Source organism: Calliphora vicina, chromosome 3 (assembly GCF_958450345.1).
Source record: "Calliphora vicina chromosome 3, idCalVici1.1, whole genome shotgun sequence".
NCBI classification, from domain to species: Eukaryota; Metazoa; Arthropoda; class Insecta; order Diptera; family Calliphoridae; genus Calliphora; species Calliphora vicina.
The window spans coordinates 86469160-86492305 of NC_088782.1; the positions used below are offsets into that span (position 1 = coordinate 86469160).

General features: G+C 31.3%; 1 protein-coding gene across 1 annotated transcript in view; it reads right to left on the bottom strand.

The window, feature by feature from the left end:
* Positions 1–23146, bottom strand: part of kug (kugelei) — a 733937-nt gene that overhangs the window by 29268 nt on the left and 681523 nt on the right. Inside the window, exon 21 of the mRNA XM_065505961.1 lies at positions 9700–9837. Within this exon, the coding sequence (XP_065362033.1) occupies positions 9700–9837 (138 nt within the window). The remainder of the gene's footprint in view (positions 1–9699; positions 9838–23146) is intronic.

The window sequence follows — 23146 nt, forward strand, 5'->3', positions numbered from 1 at the left end:
TAATAGAAATGTGTACGTAATGAGATGAGACATAAAAAACAGAAATTGGTCAAAAAATGTTAAAGTTATTAAAAATTCACCAGGCCACGTGTCTCAGGCAACTAGAACAAGAAATGTAGGAACAAAATTAACATATTTTCATAAATATTAAAATAAAAGCTCATGTTTACCTAAAATATATCCATATTTACTTGTATATGAGTTTTTGTCTTCGTAGAATACCGTTAACCTATTCGCATGTATGACCAAACAAATAACATTTTTTTAACGTCAGTTTCAAAACTCCATTTTCAAATTTTTAAAAATTTTGTTAAACAAATTTCTGAATTATTGAGAATATATTTTGATGTCACCACTAACTGCGAAAACGGGTCGACCGATTTTAACCAAAATTTCAAGGAACGTTGGGGATGGTCTGTAGATGGTTTATGCGAAGTTTGCATGAAATCGGCGGTTCCGGAGATATGGCTGGACCGATTTTTATCAAATTTTCAGTGAATCTTCAGATTTTTGATTTTCGGTCTGAGGGCGGAGGGGCGTGTTAAAATCAAATTTTTACATTCCGCTATCTTTAAATTAGAAATTCCAAATATTGAACAATTTGACCTTTGACCTTCACGATTTAAGGTTTAACGTTTTGCAATTTTAATAAAACTTTCAGAGTCTATTTCGAATTATTTGGGTATAATATTCTGAATAGGTTTTACTTAAAATTTATAATAGTAAGGAAATAGAGCTTATACGCCCAAAAATGGCCTTATAATTGGTTTTTCTCGAAATTTTCAAAATTTAAATCGCAGGCACGGAAAAACTATAAAAGATATTGTTGCGACAAAACAATATATGTTAAAATAAATATCTAAGAAATAAATATGTATGTCATGACATATTTATAAAAAATAAGTTGGCATCACTAAAAAATTAATAATTAAAAAAAAGAAAGCAACGATTCGACAGCGATCATTGGCAAAAGGACATAATTAATTAGCTGCAGCCGAAGAAACATTAATTAGATATATTGCACTGAATTTTTAAATAAAATAAATGAAAAATTATATTAAATCTTTTAATTAAATAAAAAAGTTATTAAATAATAACATTGTACATTGGCGCCCAACGTAAAAAAATAAAAAATAATTAAATTTAATTATTTTTGCTGGTGGTGGTTGCTGCTTTCTAGTAGTGGTTGGTGTTTGCTGGTGGTGATTCCTATTGCTAGTGGTATTGCTGTTAGCCGGTAGTGATTCCTATTGCTAGTGGTATTGCTGTTAGCCGGTAGTGATTCCTGTTGCTAGTGGTGTTGATCTTTGCCGGTACTGATTGCTGTTTGCCGGTAGTAATTGCTGTTTGTTAGTTGTGATTGCCGGTGGTGGGTGCTTTTACCAAGTGCTAAGCAAGTACAAACTCATCAATAACAAAGGTGGTATATTTTAATCACAATCATACATATTACAAACCAATTATAAAACACACATTCCCACACATACACAGACGAATTTTGTCCACCAAAACATAACCCCTAATAACCATCCCACACATTTTATCTAACTTAAACATTCTAATTCACACACTTGAACCTGTCCATAACAACCCTTATTAATCATTCCATTCAATCATCCAACTTAAAAATTACACAAAATCTACACATTCATCCAAATTTAAAAAATTATAAAATATTTTTTTTGTTACAGTTTAACCCATCAAACAATCTTTTCGTTGTTGTTTTTGTTTGCGTTGTGGAATACTGTATAAACAAAAGAAAATTCATTTAAAAATTGGATATTCAGAACGTGCTAAAATTATTAATTTATAAATAAAAGTTGTTTTATTGTTGAAGTTGTTAAATTTTATGAAAAAAGAAGAAAGTAAAATAAAAATATAATAAATTGTGTGTAAATTAAGTGGAAGAAAATTTTAGTTGCAAACAAGGGAATAAAGAAAACATTTTGTTTTTTTAGGATTTTTAGTGAGAATCCATTTATAAAATATGTCTGAGGCCGAAAATCTTTCAACGTTGCAAAAGCAACGATCGTCGGCAAAGGGTAATATAACTAGAATAAAAAATATGTATATCGATGGTTCAGCTTCATTAAATACAATTTACGTTCAGTGTATATTAGAGATTTTGAACTCATATATAAAACAATTGATGGCTTATCAGACTGAAATTGAAAAGTTATTATTATCAAAACTAGGTAATCGTAGATCAAGTTTAAATCATGATTGCACTATGGGTTTATCATTACCACCTGCAAATCGTTTAACTTACCTGAAAATACCAAAGTTCAGTGGAAAATATTCTGAGTACAGACATTTTATTTCATGTTTTAATAATTTGGTTAACGATGATCCAACTTTGTCTACTATTGAAAAGTTTAATCATCTTATAAACAGCCTTCAAGATGACGCTCTATGTACAGTAAAGGATTTTCAGGTCAATGAAGAAAATTATTTTAGCGCTTTGCAGAGGCTTTCAGAGAGGTATGATAATAATTGTTTGATATTTCAGGATCATATAGTATCACTATTCAATTTAAGGAAAATGGATTTTTTAAGAAACATTGTAGATACGGTTTCAGCAATTTTGGATTCTCTCTCACATATTGGGTCAGATAAGGACATTACTAACGCAATAGTTATTCATTTAGTTATGACAAAATTGGATTCTGGCTCAAAGGAAAAGTGTGATGAGCAATTAGATTATAAAACATTACCTAAATGGGACGACTGCGCTTCAGTTTTGATTAAACGGTGTCAATTTTTGGAAATAAATGAGGATAAGCCATCGAGAATTGAACAGAATTCAAGTAGGTCAATTAGACCAAAAGTAAATAATGGAAATAACAATTTTAGGGAGAAAAGAAATTCTACATTTTCTTTTACATGTACAGAGCCAAAAGTAGATGAATGCTCTTTTTGTTCTGGCAAAGGACACTTTATTAGTTCTTGCTCAATATTTTCAAGTTTGACAGTGAAACAGAGATTTGAGTTTACAAAGAAAAAAGGACTGTGTATAAATTGTTTACGGTTTGGCCATTCAGTACGAAGATGTCGTTCATCACGTTGTAATTTATGTCAAAGACCTGATCACGTTTTGTTGCACAATGACGAGTTGATTAGACAGTCTGAATCCGCTGCTATTGATAATAATAGTTCAGCACAATGTTCTCTTAGCTCTAATAAGAATGCTCAACGTAATGATTTGTCTGCTATACAAAATAATAGTTCAGCCCAACGTACGTATAATAATATAAATTCGAATTCTACTGGTGCTATAAGTCGTAATATTGCACAATTTACATGTTCACAAGCGAACCAAAGGAATGATCGAAGTGCAACTACAATGTGTGTTTATGAAAACGGCAAGTAATTTTAGCCACTGCTATTGTCCAAATTAAGGACAAATGTGGTAATTATAAATTAGTTAGAGCACTTTTAGATTCTGGGTCGCAGATTAATTTAATAACAGAAGAAGTTGCTCAACAACTTGCACTGGCGTAGGAAATAATAATCGAAAAATTAAGCACTGTCTTGAAACTTATGTTAAATCTTGTGTAAATGATTTTGAGTTCAATGCTTAGTTTTATTTTATTAAAACAATAACTAGTAAACAACCCAAGGCCAATATTGACAGTAGTGGTATGGGAATCCCTGCCAATGTTATTTTAGCAGACCCAAAGTTTAATAGGCCTCAAAAAATAGATATATTAGTAGGAGCAGAATCCTTTTTTGAGTTGATGTTAGCGGGACAGATAAGATTAGGCCCCGCATTACCTATTTTACATAAAACTCTTCTCGGTTGGATTGTTTCAGGCACGTGTGGGTTGGATAATAGTGGAAAACAGTCCCGATTTTGTCAGATAACGCTTAATGAAAAGGAACAAAATTTGGAGGCCCTCGATAATTTAGTTAGGAAATTCTGGGAACTAGAGCAAGTTCCTACGTGCTCTAGAATGATAGAAGAACAAATATTGTGTGAACGCTATTTTGATAAAACTACTCGTCGACTTGCCGATGGTAGATTTGAAGTAAGATTGCCCTTTAAGACAGACCCAAGAATATTAGGAAATTCTTATGAAATTGCAAAACGCCGTCTTCTTTATCTAGAGCGAAGAATATCTAAGGATTACAAAATGAAAGAAATGTATGTAGCCTTCATGAAAGAATATTTAAATCTTGGCCACATGTCGCTAGTTGATAATCTTGTTCCAATTTTGTCCCATTATTTTATTCCGCATCAATGCGTGATAAGAGCACATAGTACCTCCACAAAACTGAGAGTAGTATTTGACGCATCAAGTAAAACGTCAACTCAGAAATCACTAAATGATACTCTTATGATTGGTCCTACAATACAGGATGACTTGTTCTCAATATTATTGAAATTTCGTTTGAATAAATTTGCTATTACGGCTGATATAACTAAGATGTATGACAAGTCAGAGTTCATGAAGACGATCACAAGTTTAAATTAATTTTATGGCGAGAAAATCCAGATTTACCAATACAAATTTATAAACTAAATACAGTAACTTATGGTACTGCTACAGCGCCATTTCTTGCGATTCGATGCCTTAAAGAAATAAGTGATATTTTCAAAAATGTACTTCCTCTGGGATCACATGTTATAGCCAATGATTTTTATGTGGATGATCTGCTTTCAGGGGCAGACGAAATTAATACATTAAATGAAATTCGGAGAAAGGTAAATCAAATATTAAGTTCTTGTGGATTTTCTTTGGCTAAGTGGTATTCAAATTGTAACGAATTTAAAGGTAATGAGCTCGTGAGGCACTTAGAGTTAAATGACTCTGAATCAACTAGAGCGCTTTGGATAATATGGAAACCTAATGAAGATGTATTGTGTTTCCAATTGGAAAATAAGTTTGAACATCTTTCATCCACTAAACGAAACATACTGTCTATTTCATCCCGATTATTTGACCCTCTTGGGTTACTAGCTCCTATTGTAATAAAGGCAAAAATTTTGTTACAAGAAATTTGGGAAAAAAATCTGGATTGGGATGAAATAATTCCTCAAAATTTAGATATTACATGGCAAAACTTCAAGCGTGTATTAACACAAATAAATTCAATAATTATACCTCGATTTGTTGGAACAACATTGAAATCTAAAACACAAATACATGGATTTTCAGACGCATCTATGAGCGCATATGGATGTTGTATTTATGTCAAATGCTTGTGAAGTCGAATCGCACGACTTCTAGTTGCTAAGTCCAAAGTTGCACCTTCTAAGAAAGTTAAGACATTACCTCGTTTAGATTTAAATATTCTTATGGGCTGCACACTTGTTAACGAAATTATGGTATGTAGTAAAGTCAAAATTATCTAAATATATGATTCAAGATATAACATTTTGGAGTGACTCAGAGATAGTGCTTCATTGGATCAAAACTCATCCAACTTCTCTACATACATTCGTTAGTAACCGCGTATCAGAAATACAGCAAAATTCTTCAGATGCTGTTTGGCGATATGTACCATCGGCACATAATCCAGCTGATATTGTATCGCGTGGATGCGATGTTGATGAACTCACACAGTCAACATGGTTTTCGGGACCGTCATTTCTGAAAGAAACACCTGAAAATTGGCCCAAGAATTCACATTTCGAGCTTTCCCCAGAATATTTGCTACTAGAAAAGAAAAAGACGGTAGAAATTAGGACAATGGGAACCTTAATATTAAGTAAAAATCTTTCTCCAGATCAAAGTTCTGAAGGCGCAAATGCTTCAAATCGAATATACGAAATGATTGATAATAAATCTTCATCTAGAAAAGTTATTCGAATTTTTGCATACATTTTAAGATTTGTTAAGGGTGTAAAAAATAAATGGCGTTCAAATAAGCAACTTAATGATAGTTTAAAAGTACTTAGTGTAAGCGAACTTCATTTTGCGTTTTTAAAGATCATTGAAATGATTCAAAATGTTGAATTTTACGAAGAAATTAAAATATTGTCGAAAGCTGCGCTAAAAAAGCAGGTTAATATACAGAAATTAAATCCGTTCATGCAAAAATATGCTATGGATAATATAAACATTTCCTTATTGCGAGTTGCCTGACGATTAAGCAAATCAATGCTTCCCTATGATTCTAAATATCCATTAATTGTAAAGGAAACATCCCATTTTATAGAAATATTTTTCTTCGAATTACATAAATCAAACTGTCACGCAGGACCTAGGGCATTAATAGGAATCTCGCGTGGGAGAATTTGGGTAATAAATGCTCGTAAACTTGCTCGAAAAACAGTAAACAATTGTATGTCCTGTTTTTATTTTCGGCCAAAATTAGCTGCACAAATTATGGCCGATTTGCCTCAGCATCGAATAATTGGTTGTCGACCTTTTTGGGTATGTGGTGTAGATTTGTGTGGTCCAGTATCTACGACGTTAAGAATTAGGGGAAGACCTCCAGTAAAGACTCATATTGCTGTATTTGTCTGTTTTGCATCTAAAGCAATTCATTTGGAAGCATTGTCAGATCTGCAAACTGATACTTTTCTCTCTGCTTTAAATAGGTTTGTGGGTAGAAGAGGACTTCCGAAAAAGATATGGTGCGACAACGCCACAAATTTCGTCGGAACCGCCAGAGTATGGAACGATAAGGACAAGGACGAGTTCAAGAGGCAACATCAGAACGGGGAGTGGAATTTCAGTTCATACCGCCACGAGCGCCTCACTTCGGAGAGTTGTGGGAAGCAGCGGTGAAGTCCGCGAAATCGTTACTGCTTGGAACAATCGGCAAAGCGAACTTAACGTTCGAAGAATTGACCACAGCCCTAATCGACGTCGAAGCCGTTCTCGATTTTCGGCCAATCGTGGCTATATCAGAAGACCCCAACGACGGAGAAGCTCTCACCCCAGGTCATTTGTTAATAGGGTCATCGCTCAAAGCGCTGCCAGAAATCGAAGGACGGCTCCTTGAAGCGTTTTCGGCTGCTGTCATCGCTCAAGGAACACTTTTGGGCTGTGTGGCAGCGGGACTATGTCCGGGACTTACAATAACGAGCCAAATGGAGAACACCCAACAACAACCTCAAAGTCGGCGACGTCGTTATTGTCCACGAAGATAATCTTCCTCCTCAGAAGTGGGTACTCGGCAAAGTAGAGTCCGTAGAAGTCGGCAGCGATGGAATGGTTCGAGTGGCCACAGTAAAAACAAAAGGCGGTTTATATAAAAGGCCAATACAAAAATTAGCTCCGCTTCCATTTAATGAATTGCAGACTAATAATTAAACATAGTCTTGCAAAGCGGGCGGTGTTGCGACAAAACAATATATGTTAAAATAAATATCTAAACATAAATATCTAAGAAATAAATATGTATGTCATGACATATTTATAAAAAATAAGTTGGCATCACTAAAAAAATAATAATTAAAAAAAAAAAGAAAAAAAAAAGAAACCAACGATTCGACAGCGATCATTGGCAAAAGGACATAATTAATTAGCTGCAGCCGAAGAAACATCAATTAGATATATATATATATATATATATTAAAATAAATGAAAAATTATATTAAATCTTTTAATTAAATAAAAAAGTTATTAAATAATAACATTGTACAGATATTTTCATAATTTTATTCCCTATTATGTTCTCAAAAAATCCCAATGAGATGATAAAAAAATTCTGAAATTAGTTTAACAAAATGTTTAAAAATTTGAAAATGGAGTTTTGAAACTGCCGTTAAAAATGTTTATTTTTTGGTCATATCTGCGAATAGTTTAACGGTATCCTACGAAGACAAAATCTCATATACACGTAAATATGGACATATTTTAAGTAAAAATTAGCTTTTATTTTAATATTTATCAAAATATGTTAATTTTGTTCCTACATTTCTGGTTCTAGTTGCCTGAGACACCTTAATAGCCTGGCGAATTTTTAATAACTTTAAAATTTTTAGACCAATTTCGGTTTTTTATATCTCATTAGATCGACAATTACGTTCACATTTTTTCAATATTTTACAGAAAAATTTACGTTCACATGTATGTATATTAAGGTGGCACTTAATATACGAAAGTTGGATTTTGGTGAACATTAGTAAAAAAATCATCCTGAAAAAATTTTAGGTAAATCCGTTGGGGTTAAGACGTGCAGCAAGCCCTCTGAAGTTTTGAGATGCATCTACAAGGGGAAAAATGCATTTTTTTCAGTTTTTGTAAAAATTTTGCCATTAAAAAGTTAATTTTTCAATTTAATTTAAAATAATAGAAATCTTTTCGCCTTGTAGATGCATCTCAAAACTTCAGAGGGCTTGCGGCACGTTTTGTGAGGACCCAAAAACTTCAAGGAATTTGATCCCACACAAAATAAAATTATAAGAAAGAATTAGTTAATATAATGAATTGAAAGAAACTATTATTGTTTTATTGGGCAGATGGTGGATGACATCCATCATAGTGGGGCGGATTACATCCGCCAATATTTGGGTTTAATTTACTTTCAGAGAACCGGAGGACGATGGGGTACAGGAGGTCATACGAGCCGTACAGGTGGGGGTGGTGGGTACAATACTGGCTGCGAAAATAAACAACAGAGTGTCTACAGCAGAATATCAACAGCAGAGGATGTCAGCAGAGAGGAGTCAACAGAGAGAGAAGTCAACAGAGAGGAGTCACAGAGAGAAGTCAAGAGAGGGTAGTCAAGAGAGAGAAAAGATATTCAGCCGTATTAAAGAGGACACAAGACAAAGAAGGAAGTAGCCAAGAAATACAACAAACACAATACATACCAGCAATACAACACACACAGGCAGTCCGCATCACAAACAAACAGAGTAACACACACAGAGGATCAAACAACTGAGATGAATTTTGTTACAACAGCTACCGGTTCAAAATTCGGATTTGGTAACACCGATCCTTTGTATAGTGAGAACAGGGCGCTGGTTTACAATCAGCAAAACAAGGCGGATTACATCCTACCTTGCCCAAAACAGATTTACATCCGTGGAGGGAGGAGATTAGGGCACTGGCTCAGGACAAGAATGGTAGATATTTCTCTTGGAAGTAACACTCGGAAAAATCAGGGACGAGTGTAGATTCTAGAATTACATTCTAGAATATTTTGAGAGTAGGAACTAGTGGACAGGAGTGATAGGGCATCGGTACGTGTCACCCGGGAGTTCACGGAGCAACAGCAAATTGTTCTCAATAAAGAAGCATTTGTGGCTCAATATATAAACTGAAGTGAAAAAAATAAACAAAGAAAAATGTTTTTAAAGTTTTATGTTAAGGACCCTGGACTAGGCTGAGTGCTACCCCAGCTTCAAACCCGGAGTAACCGGAGGTTCCTTACAGTCTTAACCCCAACGGATTTACCTAAAATTTTTTCAGGATGATTTTTTTTAATAATGTTCACCAAACTGGGGGTGCCACCCTAATATACATACATGTGAACGTAAATTTTTCTGTAAAATATTGAAAAAATGTTGAATTCAAACAAATTTTTTAAATTTTTCTTTCTGTCATCTATTTTCATTTTCAAAATCTGGTCGCTTTAGGATAACACAAATACCAAAGCATGCGATTATCAGTCAGTCATCCCACATATATTTGTTTTATTAATATTTTATAAATTAAATGAAGAATATTCGTCAACCAAATACAGGAATTATTTGAAAAGACCATTCGATTATTTGGGTGAATATTAATTACTTACCACTTAACTTTCTTTTAGAATATTCCAAATCTGATTTGCTTTTTGTACATCTGTCATTCGTAGAACTTTCTCCTTCGGTTTCGCTAAGATTGCTTAAAGGTGGCAAATAGGTGTCAGGATGTCTAACATACATTTTACCTAAAAAACAAAAAAGAGAAGAGAATATATATATATAATTTAAAAATATATATATATAAAACCTGTTAAAAAAAATAATTTAACAGGTTTTAATAGATTTTTTATTAATATTATTTAATAATAATACTTAAATTTTTTTCTATATAATGTTTCTTAAAGGAATAACATAGTGAAATGCATGTCTTAAAAAATTGATTTTATGCAACAAATTTATTCTTTTTTTAATATTTTTGCAGAATAATGAGATATAAACATTAGAGTTAATTTCAAAAATTTGATTTGCGGGTATTTTTCTGAAGGTTTTTGCAAATAAAAATAATGGCGTCCTTTTTTTGGAAAATTTTCACTCCTAAAGACGCGCATTTTGAGCACATTTGTCTGTAGAGCAAAAACGGTTGAATATATTGCAAATCTGAGTTCACCAGTCGATTCTGAATCAAAAATTAATATAATTGATGCTTTTTGAATCCTTAAAAATTGTTCCAAAAACCCAAAACAGGGGGCGCAAATCTCATAAAAAAATAACAAAAAGAATTTTAGTTTTATTAAACATGCACGATGAAAAGCCATTTTAAGCTTCGAAAAACGTTAAAAATAAACATTAAAAAGTTATGTGACTTCAAAGTTATTTATTTAACAAGAGAATAATATTTGGTAAAAAAAAAATTTAGAAATTTTTTTATTAGTTTGCCTTAGCAAAACATTTTTAAAGAAACATAACTTTTTAACGGATTGTGATATAAAGGAAATATTGGTAACATTTTGATAAGCTTCAAATGCCCTTTCATCGTGTACATATATTTAAAAAATCTAAAATACTTTTTTGCGCCCCCTGTTGTGGGTTTTTGGAACTATTTTAATGACTCAAAAAACATCAATTGTATTAATTTTTGATGCACAATCGACTGGTGAAATCAGATTTGCAATATATTCAACCGTTTTTGCTCTACAGAAAAATGTGCTCAAAATGCGAGTCTTTAGATGCGTTGAACCACCACAAGGAGTGAAAATTTTCCCAAAAAAAAGGACGCCATTATTTTTATTTGCGCAAAAACCTTCAGAAAAATGATGATACCCGAAAACAAATGAAGTGACCTGGTCACAAATGAACTCTAATAAACATATAACTTTTTTGCATTTCATTTTATTTGAAATTTCATTCCTATCACAAAAACCATTTATTATAAATAAAAAATAGACTATAACCCTCTAACCCGCTAGAGCGCCTCAAGGCATGCCTTACAAAACACCAATTATCTCAAAAAGATATATTTTTTTTAAATTTAACGGTGACTTTAGTTCAGGGAAAGGCAACCTATACTATTGCATTTTACGATTATATTAGTTATACACTCTCACCACGAATCGGTGTTGCCAGTAAACTTTCGTCTCTTTTTCCCAATTAAAAATCTCATCATACATCTTTAAAAGTTGGGACATTTTTTTTTTCACTGGCACACTGATTCTTAAATTGTGCGATAAAAACACGATACACAACCTGCTTGTTTGAGTTCTCAAGCTAGACTGATTAATAGTTGACTGATTAAGTATTGCCAAAACGGTGGTTTTTCAGCTAAATCTGGAGGTATTTTTTTCTCGTTAGCGGGTATTTTTCAGAAAAAACCGCTAAGTGGTTTTTCTAGCTGCAAAATATTTTCAGTTGGTGGTTTTTAGCTCTTTTTATATCTTGTATTTACTTCAGTCACGAGCAAAATTGGGATTCTAATGCACGCGTGCATAGGCCAAACAATTCTGCTGACGCTTTGTTGACACACCTACACTATAAGCTTGTGTGTATTAGTGTGTCTGTGTTTTACTGAAATGACCACTTGTTTGTTGCTTTGTTACGATCTCAGAGATCAAAATCAAATCAGTTGCTGTTTAGCATTTGTAGAAGCAAGGTTATGTTGCGGATTTTTTTATGTTTATGATTTTCTCTCTTTTATTACAGTCAGTGCAGTCAGTCATCTCTCTGCTGCTTAACGCACACAAATATACTCATGGTGGTATGTGTTTGCCCATGACTGATTTACTTACACGAAACTAAAATAATAAAATTTTTCAAACATTTTTTAAGTGTATGCCGATTTTTTTTTTTACGGTTTAAGCCTAGTACTCTGTTCATATTTGCGAAAAATTATGGTTTTTTCATGCGAAAAATTTTATATGCTGTTTGACAGCTAGCTGTTAGTTTTAATTTCGTGCGAAAGAAGTGCTGCATATGTTATTTCGTGTGGAAAAATAAGGTTGCCAGATGTATTTCACATGTTTTCCACAATAAAAACAAAGTACTGCTTTTGCGAAATTATTTCGCATATATTTCATTCCAAATATTTTATATGTAGTTTGACAGCATTTCGCACGAAATTTTTAACAGAGTACCTAGCTTTATGGATAAATGGTATTTTGCATATATGTATCTAAAAAAATCTAGGCGCCTTACTGACTTAACAGAAAGACAGTTCCAAATGGAATGTTTTGAAAATTACATTAAGCCTAATAGTTATATAGTAGGGTTAATGTAATTCGATTAACCGTTAATCGGTTAACCGATTAATTTTGGACGGTTAACTGTTCGAATAATTTAAAATTGCCGATTTTCAAATAACAAATAAACCGATTAATTTGTGTCGATTAACCGAAATTCCTACTTTTTGCACTTTAAACACATTTTTTGTATTTATTTTTGCCTTTCAATTCAAATACAAATTTCAAATTGAAATTAGATATTTTTTGAAAATCCAATAAACATTAGTGAGTATGTATAACAACCCTGCAGGAAGTGTCAATAGTGAAACTATACTGACTTACTATTGACACAGTCACCAGTACTAGTGACTTATTTTACCCCAGACAATGCTATTTACTATAGACATTTAACACGTGCGTGTCATTTTAAGTCTACTACTGACGATATTACTATTGACTAGTACATTTTAGTAATTCTAATCTACACTTTTGGTACTTTTCTGAAGTAGATATAAATAATAAACAAATTAAAAAACGAAATGGTATGAATTCATAACAGATGGAAGAGTCGTCTTCGTTGACAATGTCGCTAAATAGTCGACAAAACTGGTGACTTGGAGACACTTATCCCCAGGTTTCCTTCAGAGAACTGACATACAGTGAATGTCACTTAAAATCGTACACCATCGTAGTCAAATTTTATTCATTAGTTTTAGAAAGTGGATGTTTTGGAAATATTTTAAAATGCTATTTTTATATTGTGTGTGCTATTACCTATCAGAAAATTGGGTATAATTTTAATTGCCCTTATCCACAAATAAAAAAATTGGGTAAGACTGTCAGTGCCCAGAATATCAACGCTTCATTTAAAATCGTAAATGCACTAAAAAATAGCAAATGATACCCTACAAAGTATTAGGATTATTTAATATTAACATTTTTTTTAATTTTTAAAGTTTTAATTATAATTTAATATAATTGTACGAATTTAAGTGAAATATGAATTTTGTGATGTTCTTTAATTTTCATCAATATTTTTTTAACGAATTGAGGTTTTGTTAACTTTTTTGTTGAAATACATATTTTTTGTTCCAATTAATAAAATTACTTTTAATTTTTTATATAATCACCTATTATTGCCTGTATAATTTCATAATATTTAAAAAACAAAATATGTTGTACGATTTTGAGTGACACTCACTGTATTTAATTTACATGTCTTTGAAACTTTGTTTGTATTTACATGTATAGACGAAACTTTTTTTTGAAATGAGTCTTTTATCATAAATAAACGAAACTACATATTAAATTAATCAAAATTTAAACAATCCGAAAAGGAGTATTCTTTATCATGCTTTTGATTTCTGAAACATATGTATACAATCAGCCAGAGAATTCTTTTCCAAGAAAAGTTTTATTAAATCTAAAGAAAAAAATCGTTTAAATTATATTCTTTTTATAAAAGATTATTTCAGAAGATCTCACTAAAACCCTAAAAACCTCACACATCGCTCATTTGCTGCAACAACGTCATAATTCAAAAAACGTCGGTTCGAGAAAAACGCCTTTGAATGTTTAATGACATTTTACTATTTCTTAAATAAATTTTCAACAAATCATGCGATTTCAGAAATTTAAATAGTAGATGTTAATATCTTTCTAACCTGTATTTAACTAAAATTTATACTTATCAAATAGGTATACGAGAAAACATGAATTTTAATTTTGATGTTTACAACAAAAAACACTCTCACATAAAAAACAGACTTTTTGAAAACTGATAAAACTGTATGAATGATTGTATTACTGAGTTCAAAAAAGACGAATATTGAGTAATGACGTTATTGCAGCAAATAGGAGATATGTTTACAAAAATTATCTCAAATACCTTATTTGCTGTTTTTTATGTTTTTGTACACAAAATTCGTTGTTGTATTATCAATTTAAAATGAAAATAGACATTATTCGGTTAATCGAATAATTTTAAATTAACCGAATAAATCTAAACCTCGATTAATTATTTGCTCGATTAACAGATTAAACCAGAAACCCGATTAATTGAATACCCTATTATATAGGTTATCAGTTTGAAACAGAAATACGAAAATACAAATGCAATGGAAATATGTCTGAAAAGGAATCATAAATAAGACGATGTGTTGTACATTTTTGTATATCGTTGTTGAAGCAATTGATTCTAAGGTAATTGCATTTACTTTTTGCTTCTAAAAACCGAGACATTTTGTAAAAAAATTGATAGTTTTTCAATAAATAATGTATTTCAATAAAAAAGATGTCATTCCGTATTTGGAACAATTTGTATGTTGTCCAGACAATTTTCAGTAACATCTACATTATTATATGGACAAATCATTCATATACTACATAATTTTGGTTTAAGCTTTGAAAATTATTTGTATACCATGGTCAAATGCGGAAGTGGATCGAGTTTTTAGTCAGCTTAATATTGTAAAATCAAACTTAAGAACTCGTTTGCAATTTCAGATGGTTAATAGAATTTTGACAGTAAAGTATATCTATTTCAATAATGTTTATTAATAATTGCCTTCGTCGCCATGAAAAGTGCTGCTACGATTATGAAGTCTCATGAAAGTTTTTAAATTTGGTTGGTACATCAGAAATATACTCAAAATTATAATTTCTAATGGATTAATCTTAATTAATTTTAGTATATAACGTTTTTGGCAGACATTTTAATTTAAAATTTATTTAAATTTTTTATTTAGCGGTTTTAATCAGTGGTTTTATTTAAAGATTGAGTGGTTTCTGGCGTTATTTTAAGTGCAATCTGGTGGGATATGGTCTTAAAGTTTTGGCAACACTGGTGTGCATAAAGAAATAAACACAGATGGCGACATGGCTCTCTTAAAAAAATTCTCTTAAGCTCGGTGACGTCAACAGTGCCCTAAACTGATTGTAATAAATGAAAATTGTATGTGATTTAGAATGGAAAAGTCAATAATTATGTTTAAAAGTTATTTATGTTATTTATGAAGGTCGAAATGCATTCTGACTTTTAGTTTTTGTTTTGTCAGCTGTTTTGTGAGTGATGTCATAATTTAAGCATGTCAAATTTTGTGTGTGATTTTTTTTTAATCAAAGTTTTACTAACTTTTTGATCGATTTATTCGAAATAATTTTTTTAAAAGGAATCTTACTTATTTCAGTCTATGAATTTATAAATGTTAAACAACTAACAAAAAGTGTGTTGCAACAGTGCCTCAGGGCACTGTTGCAGGTTGCGGATAACTTTATCGGCGTGTTATATTTGATAGTTTTTTACTTTTTTGTTATATAAAAAAATTATAAGAATGGTAGATAGAGACGGCAGATGGATTAAATTATCCGCCTTGACTCATGGTCATTTGGTACTCCACAAGAAGATTCACAGCCAGGAAGTTCAAAAGTTGGCGAAAAAGCAAAACATCCAGTTAATGACGTCCGTTATGACAGTATCGACCACTTTCCAATCTGGTTATGCAAAAAAGATGGTGCAAACTATGCAAAAAGTCACAGTGTGTTTCTCAAAATGCGACCTTCATTTATCGTAGAAAGTATCTTTTTCATTATTTTTTCAATAAAATCGTATCATAATTAATGTTTACATCGTATTGTTTTTTACACCTAAACCGGAAACAATGCCCTAAGACACTTTTCACCTTTTTGCACCTGGTTCCTAAACTTAATTTGCAAATTAGTTTCTGATGGCTGTTCTTACCCTAAACAAAATTATTCGACAACTTTTTTTTAGCTGTTTTAAAGTTTGTGGGTTAGAGGGTTTACCTTTATTTATAACTACTTATACATATTAAGTAGTTATAAGTAAATTTCATATTATTTCATATCATTTATAAAATACATAACGTAAGATTTTAGATCAATTGACGCATATAAACAAACCGAACCATTTGGAACTACAGCTTGAGACGGACGAGACACGGTGGGGGAAATGAAAAAAAGAGGAAATAAATATGTAACTTCTAAACTGATAGTCTGATTTCCGAGGAGGCGTAGCAGAGTTTCAGTTTTAAATTTGGACTTTAAACAATAAGGGCCCCAAAGTCGGATACGAGGGAGCTGTGGCTTAATTGGTTAGCGCGTTTGATCATTAAGCATGATATGGTATTTGCGGCCGCTGCCAATCAACAACATCAGTTTATAATAATTATTATTTTTAATATATATTTTTTAATAACTAATATTTATCACAGCGCACTGTGGGAGAAATCAACAATTTAGTGACAAAATAAAAATAAAACTTTGGCATATTTGATTTATTGTTATGTAGTTTCAATCTATAGTTGTTGCTGTACTTAAAAATATTTAATATTTATTAATAACTTCAGTGGTCTGGTATTGGCAACTATTTAAATGTAAAAAAATTTTCAGAAATTTTTTTTATGAAGAATTGTTTCCAAAGTTGTTATTAAGCAGGATAGTACAAGGTTTTCTTTAAGTTGTATTTTTACTTTTTTTATGTAGATGGAATATGAGGCTTGGTAAATCAGAAAAATAAAAATATATTTTCCGCTGTTTGTGATAACCAATAGCCATATTCTAATAGAATTTTTTTTTACTTTTTGAATTACCAATATCAAGGCTATATTATAAACTACATATGGTGAAAAATTCAGCTGCGAAAAAGTGCGAGGTGAATTTATATAATTTTTTTAAGAAATTATTATCATTGAGACGATGTAAAATCTCGTACTAAATTTGTTCCTTATTTTTTAAGATTGTATATAAGAAGTGCTATTGGTAATTACATTATATAAAAATGAAATTTATATAATTCTAACTACTTACAAGTTGCTAAAAAACAAATGCCCATATACCAAATTTGACATAAAATTATGAGTCCTTTTAAATATGGTAGTTCTTTATTTAGATTAAAAATATAACATTTGCAAAGCGTTTTATGTCAATATTAATATATTTGTTTTAACGCTGTGTTATATCCACATTGTCCAGAACTTCATCTGCAAGCTATAAAAAAGTGGAACCGTTATCGAATGATGTTATGCAACTTTTGTTGGATCCTTACTTCCTAGTGAAAGTTTAATTTTATATGAATATTTCAACCTATGTCGGCAATAGGGTAAATGTCCAAAATCTATAGATTTAAAAGTTACTTGCTATAAATAAAATTAATTATAAAATTTTAATTTTTTGAAAGATATATTAAAATAATTTCTTAGAATTGAATAGTATAGAATTTCTTCCGAGGTAGTGTAGTTTAGCAGCCTCTCCCGCTCATTCTACTGTAGTAGCAGTACCCATATTGCATTACTTTATTAGCTTACCCCCTTGCCTGCAATATTTCCATATAAATGAAATTAATTTGGCCAAGCGTTTAGAAGATGCGAATTTAATTCCACTAAATTAGGGTTTTCTCCCACTGTTCAGCGCCCTGTACTAATAACAAATATAACGCTCAATTACACAGTTGTCAAATCCAAGCTTTTCTCATTCTTTCATCACCTTTCCTTCAACAAACTATCCCCGTTCAAAAAGAAAGAAACACAATTAATATATAGGCATATTAAAAAATCTGGGGTATATGAATAATTCAAAATTATTTCTGTCGCTACGATTTCAAAAGGTGACCTACAAATAAACAGTGCTATGGCTATATTTTATCACTTATAGTTTACGAGATATTCGCAGTTAAAATTTAAAATTTCAGTTTGTTTGGAAACGATAATAGGTTTCCATCTCTCCCGATCTTTATAATTAAGAACAAATTTAGTGAAAAGTGAGGAAGTGAAAAATTAGGTATTCGGTTTCTTCGAAAAATTGCAATTTAAATAAACCGGTTTTGGTTTTTTTATAATAACTGGTTAACCGGTTTTTTTTGAAAAATATTAAAACGCCTAGAAATAAGAAGAAACAAGTTTTATTTATTAAAATAATAGTGAGGAAAACAATTTTGATTATTTCTTCTATCCCATTTGACCCATTTTGAAATTAATATTTCATTTTTCTAAAAGTGAGTGGTTGATATTTTATGAATTTTATTTAATTTCAAAAGTCAACAACTACGTTAGGTTTTTAGAAAAACAATTTGGCAAAAAAATATCTATAAACTTGTTTAGACTTAAGGTGTTTTGTTACGCACAATTAAGTTACATATTTTCAGAGCTTTTTTTAGAACAAATTGGCAATATATCTCTGATAGCTCTAATATTATACACGAATGAAAACTGGGATTCCACGGATAAATACCAAAGCCATGTTTTTCTTATCCTTCAAAAAATTTTTCTAAAAATTATTGGTTGATATTTTTGATATTTTATGACTTTAATTTAGTTTCAAATGTCAACAACTACGATAGGTTTTTTTTTAAATCTATTTTCTATTTGTGTCAAATTTAACCCGAAGATCGTTAACGTCAGTAAATTTGAAGACCTTACGAAGGTAAAATAATCTCTTAGGGATAATTAAAACACAGTATAAATGCTTTGGAGTATATTTTTTTGTTTGTATAAAACTAGACATTGAAAATTATCTTTTACTCGGTGTACTTGTAGGACATATAGAAAACAATGCATTGAGTAAGTTTTCAGGGTTTCTATATCACTTGTGACATTTTCTAAATATAAAAAGTCTTCTAAAATAGTTGAAGTATTTGTTTTAATTTTTTTTTGGATTTTGAATATTTTTTAAAGTTTTTAATATACTAAAACTCATAAAAACACATTTTTAGTAAAAACCGGCTATTGGAGGAAAAAAACCCGCTTTCTTCGATATTCAAAATGTGAGCTTTTCAAAAAAACCTAAACCAACCTTACCAAAAAAACCGGTTATAACCGGTTATTAAAAACCGGGCCGATCACCCTAGTGGGTACTGTAGTTAATAATTTTTTTTAATAATTGGCGGGATTAAAGACTCAGAACGCTAGATAATTTCATATAGAATTTAATCGCATTAATAAAACAACAAATGATAATACTCGATGTATAAATTGCATAAAAATCAAGACACATAAGCGGCATTCACAATCTTGTGTATTTGCATTGCAAATTCATGCAATGGTGTATTTCTGTATATTTTTTTAGTGTGAAGTAAAAATGCAAAATCGGCAAAATATTTTTGAAATCGTCAAAAAATAGGTAAAATAAAAATACCTAGTTTTTTTTGTGAAATTTGTCGGTTTTTTTTAGAAAAAACTAATAATCTAATAAATGATATGTATTTAACATAAAGTTCTGTTAATAAATATGTTATCACTTAGGGTTCTCTTAGTTATTTATATTAATAAGTTCATGTGTACAATTATGTCAATAAGAATAATTAAATCAGTCTTCAACTAGCATTAAACCACGTTGTTTGTTTAAACTTATCATTGGCGACGAAGAAAAAAAGTACAAGTAAATGGTAAAGGAGGAAGACAAAGTAAATGAAGAAAAAGTAGCAGATCAAGTAGAAATGTCGAAATTTATTGGATCTGCAGACCCTTTTTTACTAGGAGAAGATTTTGATCTTTATGCTCGCAGATTGGATCATCTTTTTAAATTGAATTCCATAAAAGACCCCGAAAAGATTGGATTTTTGTGCAGTTTTGGTGGTGCAGAATTATACCGGGTAATTGTTTCTTTAACGGCTCCTAAAACTGAAAATGACTATACGTATGCAGAGTTGGTGAATAAATTAAAAAATTATTTAAAACCAAAAAGAAATATTATCGCAGAGTGTTACAAATTTTTTGAAACTAATAGAACTGTTGGTCAGAATCTGGCGGATTTTGTGATTGAGCTAAAACAACAAGCTCAGTATTGTGATTTTGGTGACTTTCTGGATAAAGCCTTATTAATTCAATTTGTATGTGGAGTTGGAGACCAAAAAATACAACAACGATTATTGAGTGAAGTTGATTTACACAAATTGTGCAATAGAATTAGCAAATGGAGTATAAATAACAACAACGAACGTAGCATTGATCAAAGAGGAAGATGAGAACATTAATGTGTTGCTAAAAAGAGGGTATGGAACGTCAAGAAGAGGTGAACAATCAGAACAACAAAGCAGCGCAGTCAGCAACAACTCATATGGCAGCAACAACAAACAAGCTTGTAACGGGAAGCAAAATTTTTACAAAAATGTGATTTGCTTTAATTGTGGAAAGCAAGGCCACATGCAAATGTTTTGTAAGATGAAGAGAGGACAAACGAAAATTAAGAGTTTGGAAGAAGAACATGAAGAAGATGAGCAATTGTGTAATTATATAAATAACATAACATATCTTAAAATTAAACCTTTGAAACTTAAATTAGGTATTGAGAACAATGATATAGAATTTGAAGTAGATACAGGGGCGTGTGTTACCGTGATTCATAAGGGAGATTTTTAGAAGTATTTTTCTAAATATAAACTTTTTAAGGATGAACTTTCTATAAAATTAATTTCTGGGGAACGAGTTAAAACACTTGGAGAATTTACGGTTAAGGTAAATCTTAAATGTTGTAATTTCAATTTAAAATTAATTGTTTTAAACACAGAAATGTACTTCTACCCATTACTGGGTAGAAATTGGATGGATGTAATTTTTAGTGGTTGGAAAAATTTCTTTACTGAGTATTGTAACATTAATTTGGCAAAAACTGATTCTGAATTGAAATTAAATTAAATAAAATGAAGTTTTTGGAAAAGTATAATGCGATTTTTACTAAATCGAACGATACGGTTATAAGAACTTTTAAAGCGGAAATTGTATTGAAAAATTATTCATACCCTATTTTTTGCAAAGCAAACACCGTTCCTTATAGCCTGAAAGCTAAGGTTGAACACGAACTTAACAGATTATGTGTGTTAGTACCTCGTTACAGGTACTAACACACCCTCAGTTAGTACCTGTAACGAGGAGAAATTGGGCCAGCCCACTGGTAATTGTTAATAAAGGGGATGGGTCAATTCGACTTTGCGTAGATTGTAAAAGAACCGTAAACAAGTTTGTAGAGATGGAACACAGCGCAATACCACGTATAGATGATATATTATCATCTATAGTAAGTTGGAAAGTGTTTACCAAACTAGATTTAACGGAGGCTTATTTACAGGTGGCTGTTTCAGAACGTTCTAGGGAACTGCTCACCATCAACACTCATGTTGGGTTATTTCAATTTACTAGATTAGTTTTTGGCCTCAAAACAGCACCCCAGATATTTTGTTCTAAAATCGATCAGATTTTAAGAAATATTGAAAATGTTCAAGTTTATTTTGATGATATAGTAATTGGAGGTAAATCTGAAGATGATTGCAAAGTCAATTTGTTACGGGTCTTAGACAGGTTGTTAGAATACAATGTAAAGGTGAATTTAGAAAAGAGCGAATTTTATAAATCAGAAATTGATTATTTGGGTTATCGAATAAATGGAATAGGTATAGTACCAAGCCCGCAAAAGGTGGATGCCGTTGTTAATGCTCCAGAACCATGCAACAAAACTCAATTGAAATCATACTTAGGGATGATCAATTATTATAATAAATGTATTCCTAATTTGTCTGGAGAACTACATTGCTTTTATGAGTTGACAAAAGAAAAGGTAAAGTGGTCATGGGAAAAAGAGCATAGTGAAAGTTTTCAACGCAGTAAGCGATTGGTTAATAACATAAATATATTAACTCATTATGATCCTACAAAGAAAATCATTGTGTCTGCGGATGCAAGTCCATATGGAGTAGGGGGAGTATTGTCTCATGTTATTGATGGTGTGGAACGGCCAGTGATGTTTGCATCAAGCAGAACGTAACTATTCTCAGCTTCATAGAGAGGCACTAGCCATTATATTTGCAGTAAAAAAAATTCCACAAATATATTTTTGGGTTTAATTTTACATACACAGTGATCATCAGCCCTTACGAGCAATTTTTGGTGAGAGAAAAGATATTTCGGGTGTGGCAGATAATCGCCTTCAGATGTGGGCTATTTCCTTATCAATGTATTCGTATGACTATAAGTATAAAAAGGCAAAGGATATGGCTAATGCATCAAGACTGCCAATGAGTTATAATACAGGTATTGAATATGATAGTATAATGATAGAAAAATTACTCATGTTTGACACAAATTTATAATTCTATTATAACTGGCAATTGGCCAACAGAAATGACAGGGGAGCAACAAAAGTATTATTTAAAAAGATAATCTCTAGCTACTGAAAATGGGTGTTTATTTTACGGTGATAGAATAGTGATACCGATTACTTTACGTAATAATGTTCTACAATTAATTCATGATCAACATATAGCAATAGTTAGAAGTAAAGCTTTGGCAAGAACAGTTGTATGGTGGCCAGGTATAGACCAAGATATTGAAAACTTTAATAATAATTGTGATTTTTGTCAGTCTACACAAAACTCAAAGCCGGTTAATCTATCAAAATGGATAGAGACAACATATCCATTTGAGAGAATTCATATGGATTTCTGTTCTTTAAATGGACATCAGATTTTGATTTTGTATGATGCATATTCCAAATGGATGGAGGCTATTCCTTTTGAATCAACTACAGCAACTGTGGTAATCGAAAAACTTCGGTCAATATTTTCAACATTTGGGTTACCATTTAGTATTGTAAGTGATAATGGGCCACCATTTAGCTCCAGAGAATTTTTTGAATTTTGTAAATCTAATGATAATCCCTCTTAAGTTTCCTCCATACCACCCCCAATCTAACGGCAGTGCAGACAGAGCTGTACAAACCTTCAAAAATGGTTTGCGAAAATCACTGTTGGATCAAAAAGAGGCCGGTAAATGTTTACAGCTAAGAATTGACCGATTCTTATTAAAGTATAGAACAACTCCGACCTCGTCAACTG